At 38.5% G+C, this 21,218-nt stretch overlaps 1 protein-coding gene across 3 annotated transcripts in view; it reads left to right on the plus strand.

Annotated features, from left to right (window-relative positions):
* mtss1 (MTSS I-BAR domain containing 1) overlaps positions 1–21,218 on the plus strand; it is a 59,432-nt gene that overhangs the window by 22,520 nt on the left and 15,694 nt on the right. For all 3 annotated transcript variants that reach the window (XM_088337651.1, XM_088337652.1, XM_088337653.1), the window contains exons 2-6: positions 1,899–1,960; positions 7,496–7,569; positions 14,958–15,042; positions 16,159–16,250; positions 16,326–16,400. In XM_088337651.1, coding sequence (XP_088193777.1) covers positions 1,899–1,960; positions 7,496–7,569; positions 14,958–15,042; positions 16,159–16,250; positions 16,326–16,400 — 388 coding nt within the window. The remainder of the gene's footprint in view (positions 1–1,898; positions 1,961–7,495; positions 7,570–14,957; positions 15,043–16,158; positions 16,251–16,325; positions 16,401–21,218) is intronic.

Below are 21,218 nucleotides of genomic sequence, written 5' to 3' on the forward strand. Positions count from 1 at the left end.
TAGCATTAAGAAGGGAAATCAGACCTGAAATTATGCCGCTGGACTCCTATAACATATAACACCCAAAGAAACTGTTGATATTAATCTTCAGCATGTTTATCGAACATAATTTATATTAATTAGGGCTGTTTTTTGCATCATCCTAAACATTCCATAAATGAATTTATTTTTGAGTGGCCAAAATGCCTTTTCAATGTACAAGAATATTGGACCTTGAAGGTAGGGAAAAATAATAAGTATCTGCTCCGTAGAAAAACAACTATTGAAGGTTTGTTGAGAATTGATGCTTATTTTACTTTAAGTACCACTATCATTTCTGGGTGTAATTCCTGTAAAATTGTACCTGAGTCTAAGATTGTGGTGTTGAAAGTGAATGGAATATTTTATTTTCTATGATACATTTCAGAAGTCATTTATGTAAAATATAAACAATAGAGGTCCGAACACAGACCCTTGAGGGACTCTCCAGCGGATGTTAGTTTTACTTGAATTCATGTCACCCTATGTGTCGAAGTGTGTATCGTATCACCCCGTTGAAAAATATACACATCCCTTGACATACACTAGTCATTTTTTCCTTCTACAGCTGCACAGTTTTACTTCCCTACTTAACATTGATCTTTGTAATGTCAAAAAAAATAAAGTATAGCTGTTTGTTAGTCCCCAAACTGAGTACAAGTTAACTATGTTAGTGGATGAAAGGGACATCTTTGTCCATCTGCCCTTACCAGACAAAATGTCTCACATTGGGCTTGTACACTTTAGGGGATATCAGTAGAAACACATTTATTAAAGACCTTCAGAGATCTAAAGGCACACAGTGAAAGGGTTAAAGGCTTTGTCTACTCGGCCAAGCGTCAGCAATATTAGAGGTCAAATAAGCTGTAGCGGGTTGGTTTTGGCAGTGCAGTAGCTGCGTTTAGTGCTTGCAGTCCAAAGCAGCCTTTTGAATACATCATTAGTCAAAACGGATTTATGGCCCCCGAAGGGCTCGTCATTTTTCAGGATTTAAGTTCCTAAACTACTATTTTTTGATAAATGTCATTTCTATTTTGCAAGGGGTTCCTTAACATGAATTGCCTGAGTATCAATTTGTGAATTTATGTATTGGCATCATTTGGCAGTAAAGACATGGCTGATAAAATGTAGTTATTAGTACCATAGAAATCAGTCTTTTCCATCCATAGCTGTACACTGACTTTTCCACTTGTTACACTATGTGCCACTAAGGTTTTTAATTTGTTGCATTAGAGGTATAGATGAATTAAGAATCCCCTGTTTTGTATGATGTAAAAATCGTTCGTGACTTGATATGTTTTCAAAATATTTACTTTTAGATATTTGTAGTTAATATATAGCTTCTGACAAAAAGGTTGAATTATTTTGTACAGGTTAACTAATAAGATCTACTATATATTTGTCTTGGCGCAGAGAGGTTTGATGGATATGAATGAAAGCATTTTTTCCCAATTGCCTGTTGTATTGCTCTTTTCATCATGATCATAGATTTATTTGGCATGTTTTTCAGGGCATCCATTGTCTCACTAAAAATATCGTCTGTTAGACAAGCTATCGTAGCCTAAAATAAAAGTTTAGGTAAAACATCCATGTATTGTTTTTCCAAATTCATGCACACACGTTTTCTGAAATCCCACAAAGACCCACAAAAATGTGATAAACTAAACACTCATTACAAGGAGTGGTTTAGAATGGGTGTCGTTTATTAGATAATTGTTGATTTTTTAAAAACTATTTTTATTTAGCATTTTGATTTACTGTTTCTTGCTATCCATAAACAAAGTTGTCAGTTTTTATGTGATTATTTTTTTTGTTTGAAATGTTTTGGTTTTCATCTCTGAAGCTAATATAAACCCATTTTGTTGTCTGTTTTTCTGCAGGCCAGTTATCCCACGTGGGAGGACTTCGTCACCAAAGGAACAAAACTTCAGTCGCAGCTCAGGTAAGGAAAGTGCAATATAAAAAAAACTTGCATGGCCCCCAAACTGATTGTGATGAGTAACAGGAAGAATATTCAGATTCAGATTCAGATCTACTTTATTGTCATTCTAGTACACGTGTATACAGAACGAAATGTCGATGCATCTGACCCCCACAGTTTCCTTGAATGTACAGATATAAATAAAGTTGTATTGTATTTTGGCTACGTATAGTATTTTACCATAGTGCCGATAGTGCAAGAAGAGTAGCTAACCAGATGTGCAAAATGGGCAGTCAGGTTAACAAGTCAGGTACACAGTAACATTAACACTGTAACAATAACGCTGTAATTACAATAGTGCAGAGAGCAATGTGCAATGAGTGGCAAGCTATAAAAAACTGCCAGTAGTGCAAAAAGTCAGATTAGCAGCCGTTTAGATTTAAGTTAACTATATGTTAGATTGACCATTTAACAGTCTAATGGCCAGGGGGACTAGACTATTGCGGAGCCTGGTGGTCCTGCACCGCACACTGCAGTACTTCTTCCCAGAGGCTAGCAGAGTGAACAGTCCATGATGGGGGTGAGAGGGGTCCCCGGTAATGTTCTTAGCATGGGATAGGCAGCGCTTCTGGCCAATGTCCTGAATGGAGGGAAGTGTAGTCCCGATTATTTTCTCTCTCTATATATATATATATATATATATATAATTGCCAAAAGTTACATTCAGAAACTACATTTTTGTCTTTTGTGCGTCACGCCTTCAAGTCGGGTTAGTGCCATGATTGAATCTTGTCACTGGTCATGTAAACGCATTATTAACATTGCTTCAAAAACCCAAAATTTGATCTTAATCAGACTACTGCCTGCATGTAAACATACCCGATGGTTGAACTTGTTGGCGTTGAACGAATTAGTGTCATACAGAATATCACGTTTCTAAATTATCAACTTTCTACTTGTGAAGCTCAAACTCAGTTTATGTTGTTTTATGTTGACCGGGCAATAATGCAAACAATGGGAATAGGCAATTCTGTGTACAATTCAAACCAGCTTTGTGTGTACTTGCTGGTTTACTAGTTCTGAGGAACTCTCCTCTCTTGAGCTTTTTATAATCGTGCCTTGTTTGTTCGGGAACACTCGTTCCTTATTGGAGGAACGGTTTTGTGGTCTTTTTGAGTTGGCTACTAAGTGGTGTCAGGTCTACCTTTTAAGACAGTCTTTGTATTAGTGAGGGTTACATAATTGTTCAGAAATCTTAAAGCAGAGTTTAAAATCACAAAATTTGCTCCACATAACCACTACTTATTGGTCCTCCACCTTTTGTTGTTTACTCCTTAATAGCTTTAATATGGAAATGACCCATTTTAACTCGTTATTTTTTAAAAAACAAATTAATACCAGCTCAAGTGTCCATTTTTTAACTTGACTCCACTTTGCATAAAAGCCTTATGTCATCTGATCTCCTTGGTATACAAGGGTAGTGCAATTCAGCCGTGGTGTATCATACATAGTCTAGCCTGGTAATAGAACACACACAGAGACTGCAGACAATGAGTCCATTGATTTTAATGATATGGCTTCAGAGGGTTTCCAGTTGCACTGCTGAACTGGTGTTTGAGAGTCTTTTACGTGTTTTTACATAAGGATTCAAAGAGTGAGAGTGGAACTGGTCTTGACATTCGTGTCTTAGTCTAAATCACTTTAATATATTTAGTGTGCTGTGGAGTTGTTATAAAAGTCAAGGTTACTAATGAATGCAAACTGTTAAAAATATGGGAACGTGTGCCACCGTTAAAGGAGCAAATGTGTGTTGAATATTGTAGTGCTTAGCTGTGTCTTTAGTAAAGGTAACAGATGTATGTAATGTAAAATGGTAAATAATATGGCGTGTTAAGTAAGTATGAGTCGTAACATAGTGTGTAGCTGATACTTTATTACTCTAGGTACATAATACTCTGTGACCAAACACTGTGCACTTGAGACTCAGAAAAGCCATGCCTCAGGCAATGTTTAGAACGCAGGGTTGCTCAATACATCAATAGCGATCTACCTCTCGATCACAAAAGGAGCATTAGGCTACATTCTCACTGCAGGGAAATCTTTTTTTGTACTAATGCGACATATATAATGTTAAATTCTGTCTGAACAGCACATATGTGATTTTTTTTTTTTCTCACCAGACCCAGGCCACTTACTGGACTGTCTCAGAAAATTAGAATATTGTGATAAAGTTCTTTATTTTCTGTAATGCAATTAAGAAAACAAAAATGTCATACATTCTGGATTCATTACACATCAACTGAACTATTTCAAGCCTTTTATTATTTTAATATTGCTGAATTTGGCTTACAGCTTAAGAAAACTCAAAAATCCCATCTCAAAATATTAGAATATCATGAAAAAGTATACAAGTAGGCTATTCAACTAATCGCCTGAATCATCTAATTAACTCGAAACACCTTGCGAGGGTTTCCTGAGCCTTAAAAACACTCAGCTTGGTTCAGTAAACTAAATCACAAGTATGGGGAAGACTGCTGATCTTACTGCTGTCCAGAGGACCATCATTGATACCCTCCATCAGGAGGGTAAGACACAAAAAGAAATTTCTCAAAGAGCAGGCTGTTCACAGAGTGCAGTTTCAAAGCATATCCACAAAAAGTCTGTTGGAAGGGAAAAATCTGGCCGGAAACGCTGCACAACCAAGAGAGATGACCGCAGCCTTAACAAAATTGTGAAGAAGAGCCGCTTCCAGAATTTGGGGGAGCTTCAAAGACAGTGGGCTGAAGCTGGAGTCCAGGTATCAAAAGCCACAGTTTACAGACGTGTCCGGGAAATGGGCTACAATAGCCGTATTCCCATGGTCAAGCCACTTCTGAACTCAAGACAACGGAAGAAGCGTCTGACTTGGGCTATGGAGAAGAAGCACTGGACAGTTGCAGAGTGGTCCAAAGTCCTCTTTTCAGACGAAAGCAAGTTTTGCATTTCATTTGGAAGTCAAGGCGCCAGAGTCTGGAGAAAGGCTGGAGAAGAGCAAAATCCAAGTTGCTTGAAATCCAGTGTGAAGTTCCCACAGTCAGCAATGGTTTGGGGAGCCATGTCAGCTGCTGGTGTTGGTCCACTGTGTTTCATCAAGTCCAGAGTAAATGCAACTGTGTACCAAGAGATTTTAGAGCACTACATGCTTCCATCTGCTGAAAAGCTCTATGGAGATGAGGATTTCGATTTCCAGCATGATCTGGCACCTGCCCACAGTGCCAAAACCACCAGTAACTGGTGCACTGACCATGGCATCACTGTCCTTGATTGGCCTGTTAATTCCCCTGACCTGAACCCCATCGAGAATTTGTGGGGTATAGTTAAGAAGAAGATGAAAGACACCAGACATACAAATGCAAATGAGCTGAAGGCCGCTATCGAAGCATCCTGGGCATCAATAACACCTCAGCAATGCCACAGGCTGATTGCCTCCATGCCACGCCGGATTGATGCAGTAATCCGTGCAAAAGGATTCCCAACCAAGTACTGAGTGCATCAATGGACATTTTCAAATGTTTGATTTAGTTTTTCTGTTATAAAATTATTTTTTTACTTGGTCTGAGGAAGTATTCTAATATTTTGAGATAGGATTTTTGAGTTTTTTTCAGCTGTAAGCCAAAATCAGCAATATTCAAATAATAAAAGGCTTGAAATAGTTCAGTTGATGTGTAATGAATCCAGAATGTATGACATTTGTTTTTTTAATTGCATTACAGAAAATAAAGAACTTTATCACAATATTCTAATTTTCTGAGACAGTCCAGTACATATGTAGTTTTAAGTCCCATACATAATTGATCTTTTGGAATGCGACTACTGTGTGAGCGGTCGAGACACGTTCATGCATCGGTAGGCGGCAGACGTTACTATTTTGCGTGCAACCAGGCGGAAGGAGGCGGAGAAAACACTGACATTCAATAAAGGGAAAGAAAGATTTTTTGATTCAACTATGCTGCCTCCACTAGCTTTAAAATTTCTAGATGCGCTCAGCCTTTAACATCCATGAGTATTTCTTCAAACATCGAGTGAATTGCATGTGACGTCATGTGTCTCTTTGCGCATGCAGGACACTTGAGGCGTTCACTCAGGAGATCACATACAAGTCTAATTTAGTTGGAAATGTGAACAATCTCACAAAAGCTACAGATTTCACCCCAAAAAGGGGAATTGAGCATTAAGCTCTGCGGTGTGAACCTAGCCTTAGTTGTTTAAAGCATGACATTAAAAAAATATCAGCCATTCATTTATTGATAAACAGGGCAGCCAGTTAAATAACAAAATTAATTTGATATTCCAGTGATCAACCAAGCGCTAACAGTGGCACAGAGTCCAGGAGAATGTATTTTCACGTCCATAAGGAGCACCATACTGAAAGGCACGATTTTAGTTGCATTTGCCTTTTTTGTTATTTAACACGCACTCAGGGCGCACCTGTCACATGGCATGGGCTTTATTACCGCCAATACCTCACCTTTAAACATGCTCATGATATCTTCTACTTCATTCTCCTTACACCAGGGGTCGGGAACCTTTTTGACTCAGAGCCATAAAAGCAAAAAATATTAATTTTATTTTGGGAAAGAGCCACACCATATATTATGAGACAAATTTACTAAATTGCTAAACCCGCGCCCCAGACAAAAGCTTAGTCTTCAGCACATTTATTTTTGATGATTTGATAAAAATTATGAAAAGAGAATAATGCCAGAGCCCCTGTCCCAAAATCAACAAACATACCACTTTAAACTTGTCTCTTTCTTGCAATTACTCAAGATCGGTTAAACTCCTTTTGACCCTTTTTTTTCATACATATTGGTTTCAAAACCAGATGCAAGCAGTTATTGTGTAAAAACGTCACAACATTCTGCAAATAGGGAGCCTGATGAGCTCACTTTTGGCGCAGACGGCGTAGGGCGAGAGATGGGAGGTAGTGCTTGCACATTTTGCATAGCTCCACCCATCCCTCCCACTCACCCAATCAAATGACTAAGTTCTCTTCCGGTGTCTTGGCGTATTTACAGTTCTGTGGATTCATCATAAGGTATCTGAACACTGAACACAGATTATATAGTGAACTTTTATATAAAGGATTCTTTAGCGTTGTACAGCCAAAACGAGTTTTTTTTCCCCCTTTATTTGTGTGACACCTTGACTGTAAATTGTAGTGAAAAACGTGCCCTATATATACTGCGAAGTAATATCTTGTTATTTAGCTTTGGTTTGGCTTTGCGTGTACCTGAATAGGATAGACATCTCAAGTTTTGAACAAGATGGAGAAATTTTGCATGCAATCAAATTTGTCTCTGAGCCACAGATACCATAGAAAGAGCCATATATGGCTCGCGAGCCATAGGTTCCCGACTCCTGCCTTACACCAACATCGGGGGGGTAGGGTGGGGGCTCCGCCCTGCTTTATTCCTGGACCCTGGCTATTTCAGCTGAAAATGAAAATCTCCATTCTGATCCCTGTATTTGTATCATTTTTTATTTTAAACCTGTGTTGTCTGTCACACTATACAGGACCACCATCTTGGTGACCGGCGCATTCCTAGATGCTTTTCAAAAAGTAGCTGACCTGGCGATGGGCTCCAGAGGTAAGCACAAACACAACTCTAACCCGTCCACCAGCGAGAGTTAAACACAGCAGATTGTGTTGATTCATTGCTGCGCACTAGGAGCTTTACAGTAGGCTGAAGTCTAAAACAGTTGCTGTGATTATGTAAGGACAGTTGGTAGTAAAATAAAATACAGCATGTGGGGTTGGAGTGCTAGGAGAATAAATCATAGCTACTACTCTCAGCAGCAGACTTGCTCTATCATGCCAGAGTGGTTGCTTTTTAAAAAAAAGTTTGGAGCAATAACAGAAAACTGTTTTTACTCACTATTGACAATATCAAAATTAGACTACACTAAAAAGGTTTTGCCCTAACAAGCTGGGCAAAAATGCACCTACTACCTAGGTGTTGAAATTCCTGCTAAAATGTAAAAACATCAAGCTCTGAGGAGTGAATGTGTTTTTTTTTTGTTTTCTAACAAAGGATATCCGCATCTGGATAAAAGACAAAACCATCCATAAATGGGTTTTTTGTATAAAAGGCGGCATATTATTTCTGCAGGGTTTTTTTTACTGAAGAAGAAGAGGACCTTTCTTTTCGTCATGTTTAGGACCCCAGGCGCTCGCACAGGTAGCATTGCCTCACATTTGTCACATCACTGGAAAGTTGAGAACAAAGACTTCTTCAGCATATGCTAATAGCATCACCAGATGATCAATAAAACACCCTCAAATCAAAACAAAATCAACTCTAACTTAACGTTTACAGAAAACAAATTTGCCTGTATCACAGGCCAGTGATTGATCTGACTCTGCGACATTCGCAAATAAAACCGCCAAGATCTATTTGCTCAGACTTAGTTGGTCTAAGGGCCCAGTCACACAGCCGTTTGCGTCTGAATCACGGCCAGAAATTTCTGCCTGTGAAGCAGACGCTGTTGGACGCTTTGAGATCGCCATACAGACGAGATACAGCAGTGCTTTACACGCGGTCGGAAATTCACACGCGGTTGGCAGCGCGAAAAACTTTTGCGCTGCTCAAAACTTTAGGGCCCGGTCACCAAGCCTTTCACGAGCATCCCAGAATTGTGAAATTCACGGAAAATCGGAAGATTGTCCTCAACTTCCACCCCATAACTATTGCCGTCAAGGGCGTCTTCCTCAATATCTGAACGTACCTCAACTTTACAGACATTGTATGCTTAAATTTAGAGGTTGCAGTCTTTTTTGGCGCACATATTCTACTGGTCTTAATCTTACATTTTATACTCCAGCGCCGCTGATGGCCGTTAGAAAAATTCCATAAATTAGCCGCTTCGCTGAATTAGCCGCAGGGCTGAACATTTGGGAAAAAAGTAGCGGCTTATAGTCCGGAATTTGCGGTAGTGGTTCTCTTGACAGCCTAATATTTATAAATGTATTGTTCTTTTATTTCTTACCCTCAAAGCATTTGTAGCAAAATATTGATGCTTGTGTATGTGACATTGAAAATAGGTCAGGTTTTCTGTTTCGCAATTTTTCTGTATCAGGTTGCCTTTGAGTGTCCTTGAAATTGTTGTTGTTTTTTAGGGTGGAGTGTTGTTTAATGTGTATACTGGTTAAATGTACAGTGCAAATACGTGAACACAGTCGCCTACAAAACTCTCGTAGCAGTATGGGTATTCGAAATTTAGTTAGCCATTTTAAGAAGTGGCAAATTAATGTAAATTTTTCTTATTACTGTTTTGGGTATTTGATTTTGGTCTTCTGTGTTTTGGGGCCATGCTTGTATTTTGGCCAAGTGCCAAATTTTCTTTTTAGTGTTTCTCCACTGATTACCCATTATTATTTCACCAGTAGCGTGCTCTAATTATATATTACATCCATTCAATAGCTTGACTAATTGGAGTCAGTATCCCAATGCGTCACATCATTGATTGACCGGTGATTGAACGGTTTCCATAAATAGAAAGAGCAAGCCATTTGAGTTTCTATTACATGTCACTTGTGACCAGGGCCAGAGTTGGCCCCTTTTTCAGCCCAGGAGTTTTCTACCCAAAGCCGGCCCACTTAGCAATAGGGGGGAACTTGAATGAACGGAACCGCAGGGAGCTTGTATGATGCATTTTTATTGGGGGAAAAATGGGTATATCTTGTTAGCAGAAAACACTTAACCATTTTATTTCAAAGAAAAATTATATGAAAATTTTGATATAGATGAAAACACATTTAGCTGTGTACAGAATCAGTTATTTGAGATCAAATTTGCGTTTGCCTTCCCAACAGATTCTTAGGCTTTTAACTAATGATCTGCGGAATGATCTGTTGCACTGACTGGGCAAAATAGCTGATTAGACAATAAATGCACTAGTAAGTTTAGATGCATGTTCAAATTATTTTTCTCATTCAGCCAGCTCAAACTCCACCTTGACATGAGCCAGCCCTTCGGGAAATCTCCCGTTCCTTTCAATTAGCCACGTTGCTTGTGACTCTGGGCCAATTTTTTTTTTATGTGTGCAAATTTTCTAGCCTGGTTGATTATGCCAAACTCTTATCAAGACCGGTTTTATCAACACTAATGTCATCCAAATTTTTCATTTAATTATAAGGTTTTTACTCGCTCACAGTAGTGTTGTGGCATGTGGTGCGCGGGGGAAAGCGCCGTCTGACAATCGTGCTGATTGCAGACTGCATCTCACAAATGGCGCCTCATCTGAACGGGGCTTCACAGCCAATGTGAAAAAACACAAAACAAACAAGTGAAGTCAATGAACTCTGAGCCTTGTTGCCATTGAACGAACTCTGAGCCTTGTTGTCTTTCCGGGAGGCCTGACATTTGAAGGCCAACCCCTGGAAATCGGTGTGAAAGACCGTTCAAAGAAATTTTGCGAGCGGCCTGGGTGCGATGCATGACTGATGGAGACCACATTTTTACACTGGAAGGCACCGCTAAGCGAGTCACGCCACAATTTGCGAATGGATTGTAGGTACTTGGGCTAATTTGTCTGCCCGTACTGTTGTCCGAGCTTTTGTAAAAGCTGGCATCATTACCCGACAGTAAATAAAGTGAAACTGGGACATTTGATGTAGATTTAGCGCAGGTGTTCAATTCAGGAACGGAGAATGTAGACTTGGATGGGTTTGATTGTTTGAATGTTTAGTTCACGCTCTATTTTTGTGCTTTTTTTAAAAAAACAAAACAAAATCGTGTTAATTTACCATGCCACTACCTATGGATAATCAAAAAAAGGTCGTAGTACTTTGTTGTCAATACTTAGTAAAGCACAACCAATCTCAGTCTTGCTCTGCTCTATATGCGTGGTTGCGTGCGGTTGTTGTTAGTTGAAGATGAGCTCTGTAAAGGACTCTGTGATAGTTAAGGACACCATCATAATATTTGAGATTTTCGCTTTGCTGCTTGAGGTATTAATGTGCGGATACTATACAAAGCCCTCACTCTATCATCAGTACATACTGTAAGTGCTGCTACACTTTGCTTTATTGTCTCCGTTTATTGATTACCTAAATATTAGAAAAACTGAAAAAATAATCAATTTCGAAATAATGCTGTAATATAACTAACCGTGAAAAAAATGTAATCACTGAGAATACTGTTGCTAATGAAGAGGAGTTTTGTAGCAATGCTGGTCATTTGAACAAAAAGAAAGTCAGGCAGGGCTGCTACCATTGAGGACCACAGTTGGACACCATTGGCTTAAGAAGATTGCAGACAAAAAAAGCACAAAATCTCAAAAGATAATATGCTAAATTACACTAGTGTTATCATCAGCTAATCACACAGAAGTGTTCTCATTCCGTTCCGTCTTTGTCGCTCCCGTGTGACCGATCACATGGTAACAAAGGAGAAGTTGACATTTTCTGCGTCATGGGGCTTTTTAATTGTAATTTCTTACCCCCTAGCAAACACAGACAATGGTATCATGCCATCATAGAGGTTTCCAAAAGTCAATAGCTGAAGCATAGCTGTTGACTCTCTCTGGCAAGCTGTTCAATAAATCAATAGTTGTTCAATTCAAACAGGCTGTAAGATTTACATGGTGCAATCTTTTGGCCCTCTTTCAAACTTGGAACTGTTGTCATTTCAACCACTTAGCGAACGTCGCTACAGTTCTAAGCTTATTACCACAGTTACACACTTTACACATCACACACACCTAGACAAATTGCTCTTGAATAAGTTGCATTATGAGCGACGGGAGTGCAAGACTGGAAAAATGTTGCTTTGGCCTGCTTGCTGAACAGTTTGTGCTGTTTTTCCCTCAAAGGAGAAACATTGTAAATTGAGAGTGGGGCTAAGATCCCTTTCATGCTTCCATCCACTTCAAATAGACCAATTTTTTTGTCAATTGTTTGAGGTCATTAACAGGTGGGCTGTTGAAGGACTGATAGTTTACTATATGGGATGCAAGCCTTTAGCTTCTCGTTAACTGTATTGGTTTTGGAATTAAACGAGGGGTGAGAAAACTGTCCTGTAGGGCAACATGTACTGAATGTTTTGGTTAGGTCTTTTTTCCAACACAGGTGATAAATGATCAGCCTGTGGCGAACTCCACAGGAGCTTGTTAGTGATCATAGTCTTTTTAATCGTCTTGTCTTGCAGCAAGAAAAAATACTTACAAAATCATGCAGGACAAGCCCTGGTGGACCAAATTTGTCCAAGCCTTTTTAAATTAAATCTATATTTTATATAGATATTTTGTAAAGTGCCAAATTAAACTAAGTGTGACAAAAAACTGGAATTCCTGTTAAGGGTAATCTTCGGAATAGCACTATTTAAGATAAATGGATAAAAATCTAATGTTTTTTCTTATCTATTTGGTTTTCTAATGAGAATGATTTTGCTTCGATTTATCATATATTTTTTAAACAACAATGTCACATTTGCTCTCTGTTCATACAGACACAAGTGATGGGAAAAAATTGTGAAAATGTCTCTTTACAGGTTTTTGTCCTACTTTCCCCTGAGCAAACACTGGTTTTGTTCTTGCCTTAAGTAGAAGACGTGTTTTGTGCATCAGACAGGATACAAACACGCAAGCAAAGCATTGTACAGCAGCAGATAATTTGATGGCAACAGGGCGGGAAGGGCAAACAAAGCAAACACGCCTTGCCGCACCTTTTACCCAGGCGTTGTACGTTTTCTAATTGCAAAGAAAGTGATTATGAACGACAGATGAAAGCAGCTGTATTGCGGTCATGACTTGTTTTTAGACACCTTTGCATGCATGCCCTTGATCTCCTAAACCAGGGAGTTAAATTCACGAGGGGCTTAGTAAGTAATTTGGACCAGACTGATTTAATTTTGAATATTTGTAAATTGACATTTACAGTCTCTTGAAACCCATTGAACCTCTCTAAAACCCAACAGTTATATGCCAATAGGTTTAGGTAAATAAAGCAATATTTTCTATTAGCTGTCGGTAACCTTGAATTTTCAACTCGCACAAAATAAACATTTCTTTGAAATAAAAATCTTCATAAAATAGCATGGACATGATATTAATTTCCAAAAGTTTTTATCTGAGCAAAATCATGCTAAATTTTCTTCAGAGAAGAAAAAACAGTTTTCTATTATTCAGTCAAACTGAAATATTTTTTGTTATGATTGAATTGAAATACAATTAAGTGCAAAAATGTATGAACCAAAAACACTATCCAAGAATTTATCCTGGTGTATGATACAACAATGAATCAAGATAATTTCAGGGACCTTAGAAAACTTAAAAAAAAAACCTGCAGGCCTTGACTTTTGTCATGTGTGTCCGAAATGGTTTCACTTTCATTTAAGTTATCAGTATTCTTTTGGAAGCACCCTTCGTCCTAAAAATGGTTCAGACACCAACCCCTGCATATTTAAAAAAAACACCATTCTAAGTTGGAGTGTTCAATTTGTGAAATTTGTATAAAACCAAAATAATAAATGTTTAAAAAATCATGTGAGACAACATAGTGATACGGAAGAAAAACTGTTAAATCTTTTCTAAGAAGATATTTTCGGCGCAAGAGAATGAGGGAACTGATGATGCAACTAGTCACACTCTCACTTTCACCAAAGTAAAATAATATTAATGGTAAATTTAACTCTCTGTATGTAGCTTAGGACTTAGTAGACGAAAGTCACTCACATAGTGCGGGCTTACGCATTATAACTGCTAAACTGCAGTACCTTAGGTTAGCTTTGTAGTGTTAACAGGTAAACACTATCCAAAGTCCAGCTAGCAGCTAACAAAACAGGGAAAGAAGACCGTTTAAACGTGGTAAAATATAACATGCTAACATGCTGTATTTTACAAAATTGAAATACCCAGAGTGTAGTGCACTAGTCACTGATGCCGTTCTTACCATTAAATCTACATAGAGTCACTGCACTCAATGTATTTGTGACACATTGTACTAAACAACCAGCAAAATTTGGTGATAACACAGTATATTCAGTCCAATCTCCACTTCTTTAAATACACACATCAAAACTTTGGACATATAACAGGGGGCTGCAGGCATGAAATGTGCAACAAAAATAAGCCTCATTTAAAAAAAAAAAAATACTGACCAGCAACTGAGCACCAGTTCACCCTTCAAGGCAAGCATAGTTAATTAAATACTTAGATCGGGGCTAATTATTTGATCCACTACCAGCCTTGACATGTTCAGACAATTCCAAAGTTTTTGAGCGGGCAATAACTTGCAGAGGCTTCAATATCACTATTTTAGTCATTAAGCCACAGAGATATATTTCTTCATATAGTAGCAATTTTGGTTTAAAATGGCAACAAATGATAGATAGATAGATAGATACTTTATTCATCCCCGCAGGGAAATTCACATTTCCAGCAGCATCCCTGAGCTGAGACAATACAATAATAAAGCAAAAAGAATACAATATACAAATACCCAATGTGACGTGCAAATGCCCACTGTAGCGTGTTGTATAGAATATCTAAATAGTGCTACACAGAATACATATTGCAATAAAATTCGGTAATATGCAATGTAGGCGGTGTGGTTTAATGTGGGCTTTTACTCTGCCGGGTAGAGTTAAAGAGCCTCATGGCATGAGGAAGAAAAGATCTCTTCAGTCTGTCCGTAGTACAAGACAGTGACAGCAGTCTCTCGCTGAAACTGCTCTTCCGTCTGGAGATAATGCTGTGTAGTGGATGCGATGGATTGTCCAAGATTGACCGCAGCTTTTCCAGTGCCCGTCTCTCAGCTACTGTTGTCAGGCTGTCCAGCTCTGTGCCCACAACAGAGCTCGCTTTCCTCGCCAGTTTATTGATCTACCTGTGTGTATATATATATATATATATATATATATATATATATATATATATATGTATATATGTATATGTATGTATGTATATGTATGTATGTATATGTATGTATGTATATGTGTGTGTGTATTTATGAATATAAATTTGTTTTGTTCTACAGGTGCTACCAAGGAGATCGGTTCAGCACTAACCAGGATGTGTATGAGACATCGCAGCATTGAGTCCAAACTTAAGCTCTTTACCACGTAAGATGAAGACACACGTGTGTTGGTGCAGTAACCATGGCGTATGATTTGTCTATCTGAAGGATAGGGGGAAATACGATTGTGTCCAATTCATCTGTTTGGGAATGTCCGGTAGCGGTTTCAGTCATACTAAGAGCAGGCTAGTATTGATCAGGGTTTGGTTTCAATCATAATTGGAAAGGATTTGATGCAGTGTGGGCAAAGAATGCAGAACACCTTAACTTTTTTTTTTCTAACCCTAACCCTGAAAATTAAAGATCATTAGTGTCACAATTAAGCTTTCAAAAAGTGCATTTATGGCTTTTCTTTATCATGTTTGCTCCTCAAATGTTTTTTTACATTTTACTGTGCCTATTTGCCATCAATGCATTGAGTTTTTGGGACAGACTGCAACGTTTTGGGGATGAAGAAGAGTTGAAGACGATATGTTTGTTTACCGTGGTACATTGGCTAAGTTCCTGCATGCACACTGAATGTGCAACAACTAACGTATGACCAAATCAACGAACTTTTTATATGCAATTGATTTATTGTTCAGATACCTTTTTGGGTGAGTATTTCTTCAAATCCCCAGATGTTTAGCTTCTCAACAGTAAATATTAAGATTCCCTTGTGTAGTGACCACTCAAGACTATTTACATAAAGAAATGTAATCAAGCTCAGTTTTTGTGTGTTTTTTAATTAATGCAGTAATTAAAATAAACAATCTAAACATCTGTTTTCCTGTGAAAACGTTTTGGAATAATTTCAACTCAAATGTCTTTGTTTATTTTGATTTATACTTTACTTTACAAATACTACCAAAGTTCTTCAAATTGCAAATCCTGATTTAAAAATCTTGTAATACCAATAAATGTATGGTAAAACAGATTGATCAGTTTTAATTCTCATTTTTAGTCATGGCTTCCAGTTTTTTACTTTAGCTACAGTAGCTGTTTCTTTTGGATAGTGTTAGTGTTTGCATGCACAAGCACATCAAGGGTTCCAGTTTTGTTGTGTTTCACATGGGTCAGTCTCAAGTCCAAATGATCTTATCTGTAAAATAACCCTTTTATGAGTGTGATCCTCACCAAAATGACCAAAACGGCAACTCATGGAGAAATTTTCAATTTTCAGAGCACTCTCCGAAAGTCTCATCACACCACTAGAGTTAAAAATGGAGGAGTGGCGAAAAGCAGCCAGTCAACTGGACAAAGATCATGCAAAAGGTAGTCACACATGATCACTATGTTCCAATGCCTCTCAAATAATATCTTCTCCAAATGTTTTTTTCTCTCCTAAAGAGTATAAAAAGGCAAGAGCAGATATCAAGAAAAAGTCATCCGATACTGTCAAACTGCAGAAGAAGGTTAAAAAAGGTAAGATCCAGACTGGGCTTCTTTTGCTCTGCCTTTGAAACTCTGTGATAGGCTGATGATAAAATGCAATATAGAATGCTTTAAGTCAGGGGTTTTGAATGTATGGCTCACGAGCCAGATATGGCTCTTTTCATGAAATGATCTGGCTCGGAGATAAAATAAGTGCCACAGCAACCTCCTCTGTGTCTTTCCAATTTAAATGTATGCGGAGCTGAATCAACACAGTAAGTGGTTTGTCAGGCCAAAAAGAATAGGGCAAAGTTTCAATTACAGTTTACACTCACAGTGTTACATTAGCAGACCCCTTTTTGACTCTACGTCTCTAAAGAATCCTTTATATGAAAGCTTATTAAACAATCTTTGTTCAGCGTTGAGACACTTTATTATGAGAACCCATTGCATACCTGCCAAGTACTACGCTTTTGCCGTAATGAGTACGGTTTTCTTGAACCCACTACGGTATTACGGTTGGGTCACAAAAAACTTTGGTGCCGTCCGTACACCTTGGATTACTTTCTATCATATCGGTATGGGGTTTAACGTACAAAAATGTGTTTATCCGAGAACTCAACTCCTTGCCCTGAAGAATTCTCGCGCCGGCGTAACAAGGGGGCCCTATCGTGGATGCAGTGTCGGAGCTAAGGCTAAGCAGCTAGCGGCGTTATAAGTCTTCTGTACAGTCCGTAATCATGGTAAATGTGAACTCTTTACCAAATAAGACCGACGAACTGGCTGTGCTGGTGAAAAACATCAAAGCGTACAGAGAGTGCAGTTTTCTGTGTTTTACGTAAACGTGGCTCACGTCTAGCACCTCGGACGCTAACGTGGAGCTACCTGGAGCAACCGGTAGCTACCGGAGCTAACCTCTTCTCCGATTCCCGGCTTAGCGTGTGACGTCATCCACTCTGCTAAACGGAACTCCGGAAAATGAAAAATCTCCATCGGCATACATCGCAGGTCATTGACTATGCAATTTATTCAAAATTATTATTATTTCATATCGAAACTGATCAAAATCAATTATATAATTATTCACTTACAAATGGAATATCTAAAAAAAAAAAGTTTCCAAATTAAATTGAAAACCGACACTGAATAATATTACTTCAATGATAAAAACATGTTTTGTTTGTTATCGTATCAAATATTGAAAAGAAAAGAAAACTATGAGGGTTTTCTGTAACATTGTTATATTAAATACATTATTCAGCTTTAAAGAACTTTCTTTTGATTAGAAAGCAAATCAGAATGCAGAACACAATACATGATGCAAATACATGAAGTAGCAAACCTGAAATAAATCTTGTTATAGCAAGGTATGCATATACTCATACATGAGATTAAAAACAGTAAAGTGAGGTAATAAATGGAGAGATTTTTATCCTTTTACAAAGTAGGTTGCCAATTCTCTCTGTGGAATGAGCCTCCTGTGACACACCTGGTTGCCACCATGACAACACCTGACTACACCATTGTCAAGTACAGAGATTACCACTTGGCACCATAGAAAAGGGGCGACGCCCTAACACATGTTCAAACACCCCAAGTTCTGTCGCAAACGCGCGTCAGTGAACACACACATCACACATCACATACCCTATTAGTGACACTTCAGACCTTTCCAGGATGAACCCCACTCATGTGATTTAATCTTATCCGAACATGTTTTTTGTCTTGTTTTGTTTTCCAATTTGACTTAGCACACACTTTGTCATTCATTCTTAAAAGTTAACTGAAACAAAAACACGTCATGATGGCCATTTGTGCTTTGCTAGATTTAATCAGTACTGTTCATGAGCTCGCTGTGAGCATTTTATTGATTGCACTGCAGCTGGAGAACGAAGACTTTTAAATCTTAAAAGGACTTTTAATGTCAATGGGTTTTTTTTGTACTGTATTCCACCAATGCGTATCTCAACATTGTTTTTCTTGTAGTTGCTTGAATATTCTTTCTGCTGAGTTTTTCTGCCAATTCCTGTTCATTATTACATTAGTTCACATCAGTTCATTCACGATGGGCTTGGTGAAAATATGATTATGTATTGTTCCACGTTATATGTGTGTGCATGTGCATTGGCATGCTCTATCATTATGTGGTTTACGACCACTTCAGATAGCGTCTCAAATTGCTTGTAGCGAGTGGCAAGATGATGGTAGGAGTAAAATGAGCTTTTAAAGGTGGTGTACTATATGCTTCACCATAAGGTTGGGATGTTTTTATTGTTACTCCTCTGTTGTTCTGTAAAGAAAAAAATATGCAAAGAGAATGACTTGGGCCAAATACTCTTGATGTTTTTTTTTGTTTTTGTGTTTTTTTACTTGCATTCTTTTGCTTGAGGGGGAAGGAAGTCAAGTCAAGTCAAATTTATTTATATAGCCCTTAATCACAAAAAATGTCTCAAAGGACTGCACAGGATTACAGTTACAAAATTACACAATTACCTGATCTTAAACCAGCATGCGGGCAAGGAAAACTCAAAAACCTCAGTGTGAGGAGAAAAGAGAAACCTTGAGAAAGGACCTCACATGTGGTAATCCCCCTTCCAGGATTGACCAGGGTGAATTACAATTAGCATTACTGTACACATAATAGTAAACATAAGGTAAGATGTTGAAAATGTCCGGAAAGTGCATGACATCAACGACGCCCCCAGCCTGCAAACCAGTCCAAAAAGTCTATGACGGCCACGACGCTGCCTCCCGTCTCTGCCAGCTGGTAAATGCAGGGGTTGACATGCTGCAGGTCAGACGCCGGTCCGCTGACCCATCCCAAATCATCCTTCTCCTTCGTATCAGCCAGGCAGGCGTCGGAAAAAGACAGGACAAAACAGAATATGAGGTGGGCATCAATCATATGCTTTGGAATAGAAGTGTGTCTTAAGCCTCGATTTAAAAACTTCCGTTGAGGTTGCAGATCTTATCTCCAGAGGCAGGGCGTTCCATAACACCGGGGCCCGGATGGAGAACGCTCTCGAGCCCGCAGACTTCTTGGCTCTCGGAGTCACAAGTAGACCGGCATTTTCCGAGCGCAGACTCCGTGCAGGAACATAGGGGGAAATCAAATGGGAGAGATAAGAGGGTGCAAGCCCATGCAAACATTTATATGTTAATAAGAGAACCTTAAAGTCACATCTTAAGTGGACTGGGAGCCAGTGCAAGTTGGCCAATACAGGAGTAATATGCTCAAACTTTTTGGTCTTAGTCAAAAGTCTAGCTGCCGCATTCTGAGCCAGCTGCAAACTTTTAATGCTAGACATCGGGAGACCAGAAAGCAATACATTACAGTAATCAAGCCGAGAAGTAATAAACGCATGAATTAAAATCTCTGCATCTGATTGGGACAGCATCGAACGAATCTTCGCAATATTACGGAGGTGGTAGAAAGCTATTCTAGTAATATTTTTCACGTGTAACTGAAACGACAGATTAGGATCAAATATAACACCTAGATTTTTGACCGAGTCGCTATGGGTGATATTACATTTGTCTAGGTTCAGGGTAGTGGATACGCTGTTGCTTAGCTTACTAATTCTTTTACATTTAATTCATACTTCGCCGAAATGTTATTTTGCCAAGCAAGTCACTTCACAATTAATGCTGCTCGTTCTTTTGTGGAATTGTCTTACCCCGTCGAAACTTGCTCTCACCTTATTGGTTAATATCAGAGCAGAACAGAACGTCCAGCATACCTTTTTGTTATCACTGTTAGTGAGCAAATGTCAGTTTAGGCTGCCTCAGGCTAGCATTACCCCAGTGTTATTAGATGTGAATGTATTTGTGAGCGTGTGTCGGGAATGCAGACAACCTTGTTTTTTACATCAGTGAAAGTTTTCCCAGAAACCTACCTAGTTGGCGTCTAGATTTTATAAATACCTGTAAATGCAGGGCGCCTCACCAGTAGACATGCACTAAGATAGAAAACTGTTATTTAAAAAAAAAAAATCAGGCCAGGGCTTTACCTGGGCATGTGTTAATGAACTCTAGGCAAACGTTAACTGAACTTAGTACCATTTTGTAACATAAACCTGCTCATTCTGGGGCCAATGAATGTTATTTAAATCACATTTCAGTATTGTGTTCAGGAGTGTCTCGGACAACTCCTAATTTGGCACAAAGGGCCAGAAAATATTTTGGAACACCTGGCCACCAGCTGTTAAAGATTATTGAAATGCTAAATGTCCTTCGAGAGTGCCTTGCCTTTAAAGGTGGGAAAAGGAACACAAAGATGCACATCTGCACCCTACGACCAGCATGCAGCCAGTCGTGCTTCGGCAAATAATTAGGTGACCTTTTATAATATTAAAGAATTAAATGAGAAGGTCACTATATAAGAATAACCAAATCTGAAATTTGTGTCAGCTTTGCTCTCTAATAAAAAAACAAAGGATTTTTTTTCAATTGCTTCAAGATGCAAACATTCATTTTGGATGAACATCCACTGCCTGACTTACGAACTAGTTAGGTTACGGATGATCATTCTTAAATTGAATTTGGACGTCAGTTGCTTCTGTGCTATATTTGTATGTTTAATATGTATGTAAGTATGTTTAAAGCTTTTATAAGTAATCTGTATTGTTTGTACTAAAAAAATAACATGCTCTATAATGATAAAGTGAGGTTTAACTTACTTTTGGGAGATACGCTTCAAGAGGTCCTACTCCGTGGTAAAGTGGCCGAAAAAAAGCGTTCAGACAGTTTTCCCAACCGCGTCAAGCTTTCTTATTCCACTTTCGTTTTAAAAGAAACATCTCGCCTCTTTTTTTACACTTAACACCAACCATATTGAATGGATGCACAAGATATTGAACAATAAAAACG

Source organism: Urocampus carinirostris, chromosome 6 (genome assembly GCF_059441175.1).
Source record: "Urocampus carinirostris isolate Australia breed hairy pipefish chromosome 6, RoL_Ucar_1.0, whole genome shotgun sequence".
NCBI lineage: Eukaryota > Metazoa > Chordata > Actinopteri > Syngnathiformes > Syngnathidae > Urocampus > Urocampus carinirostris.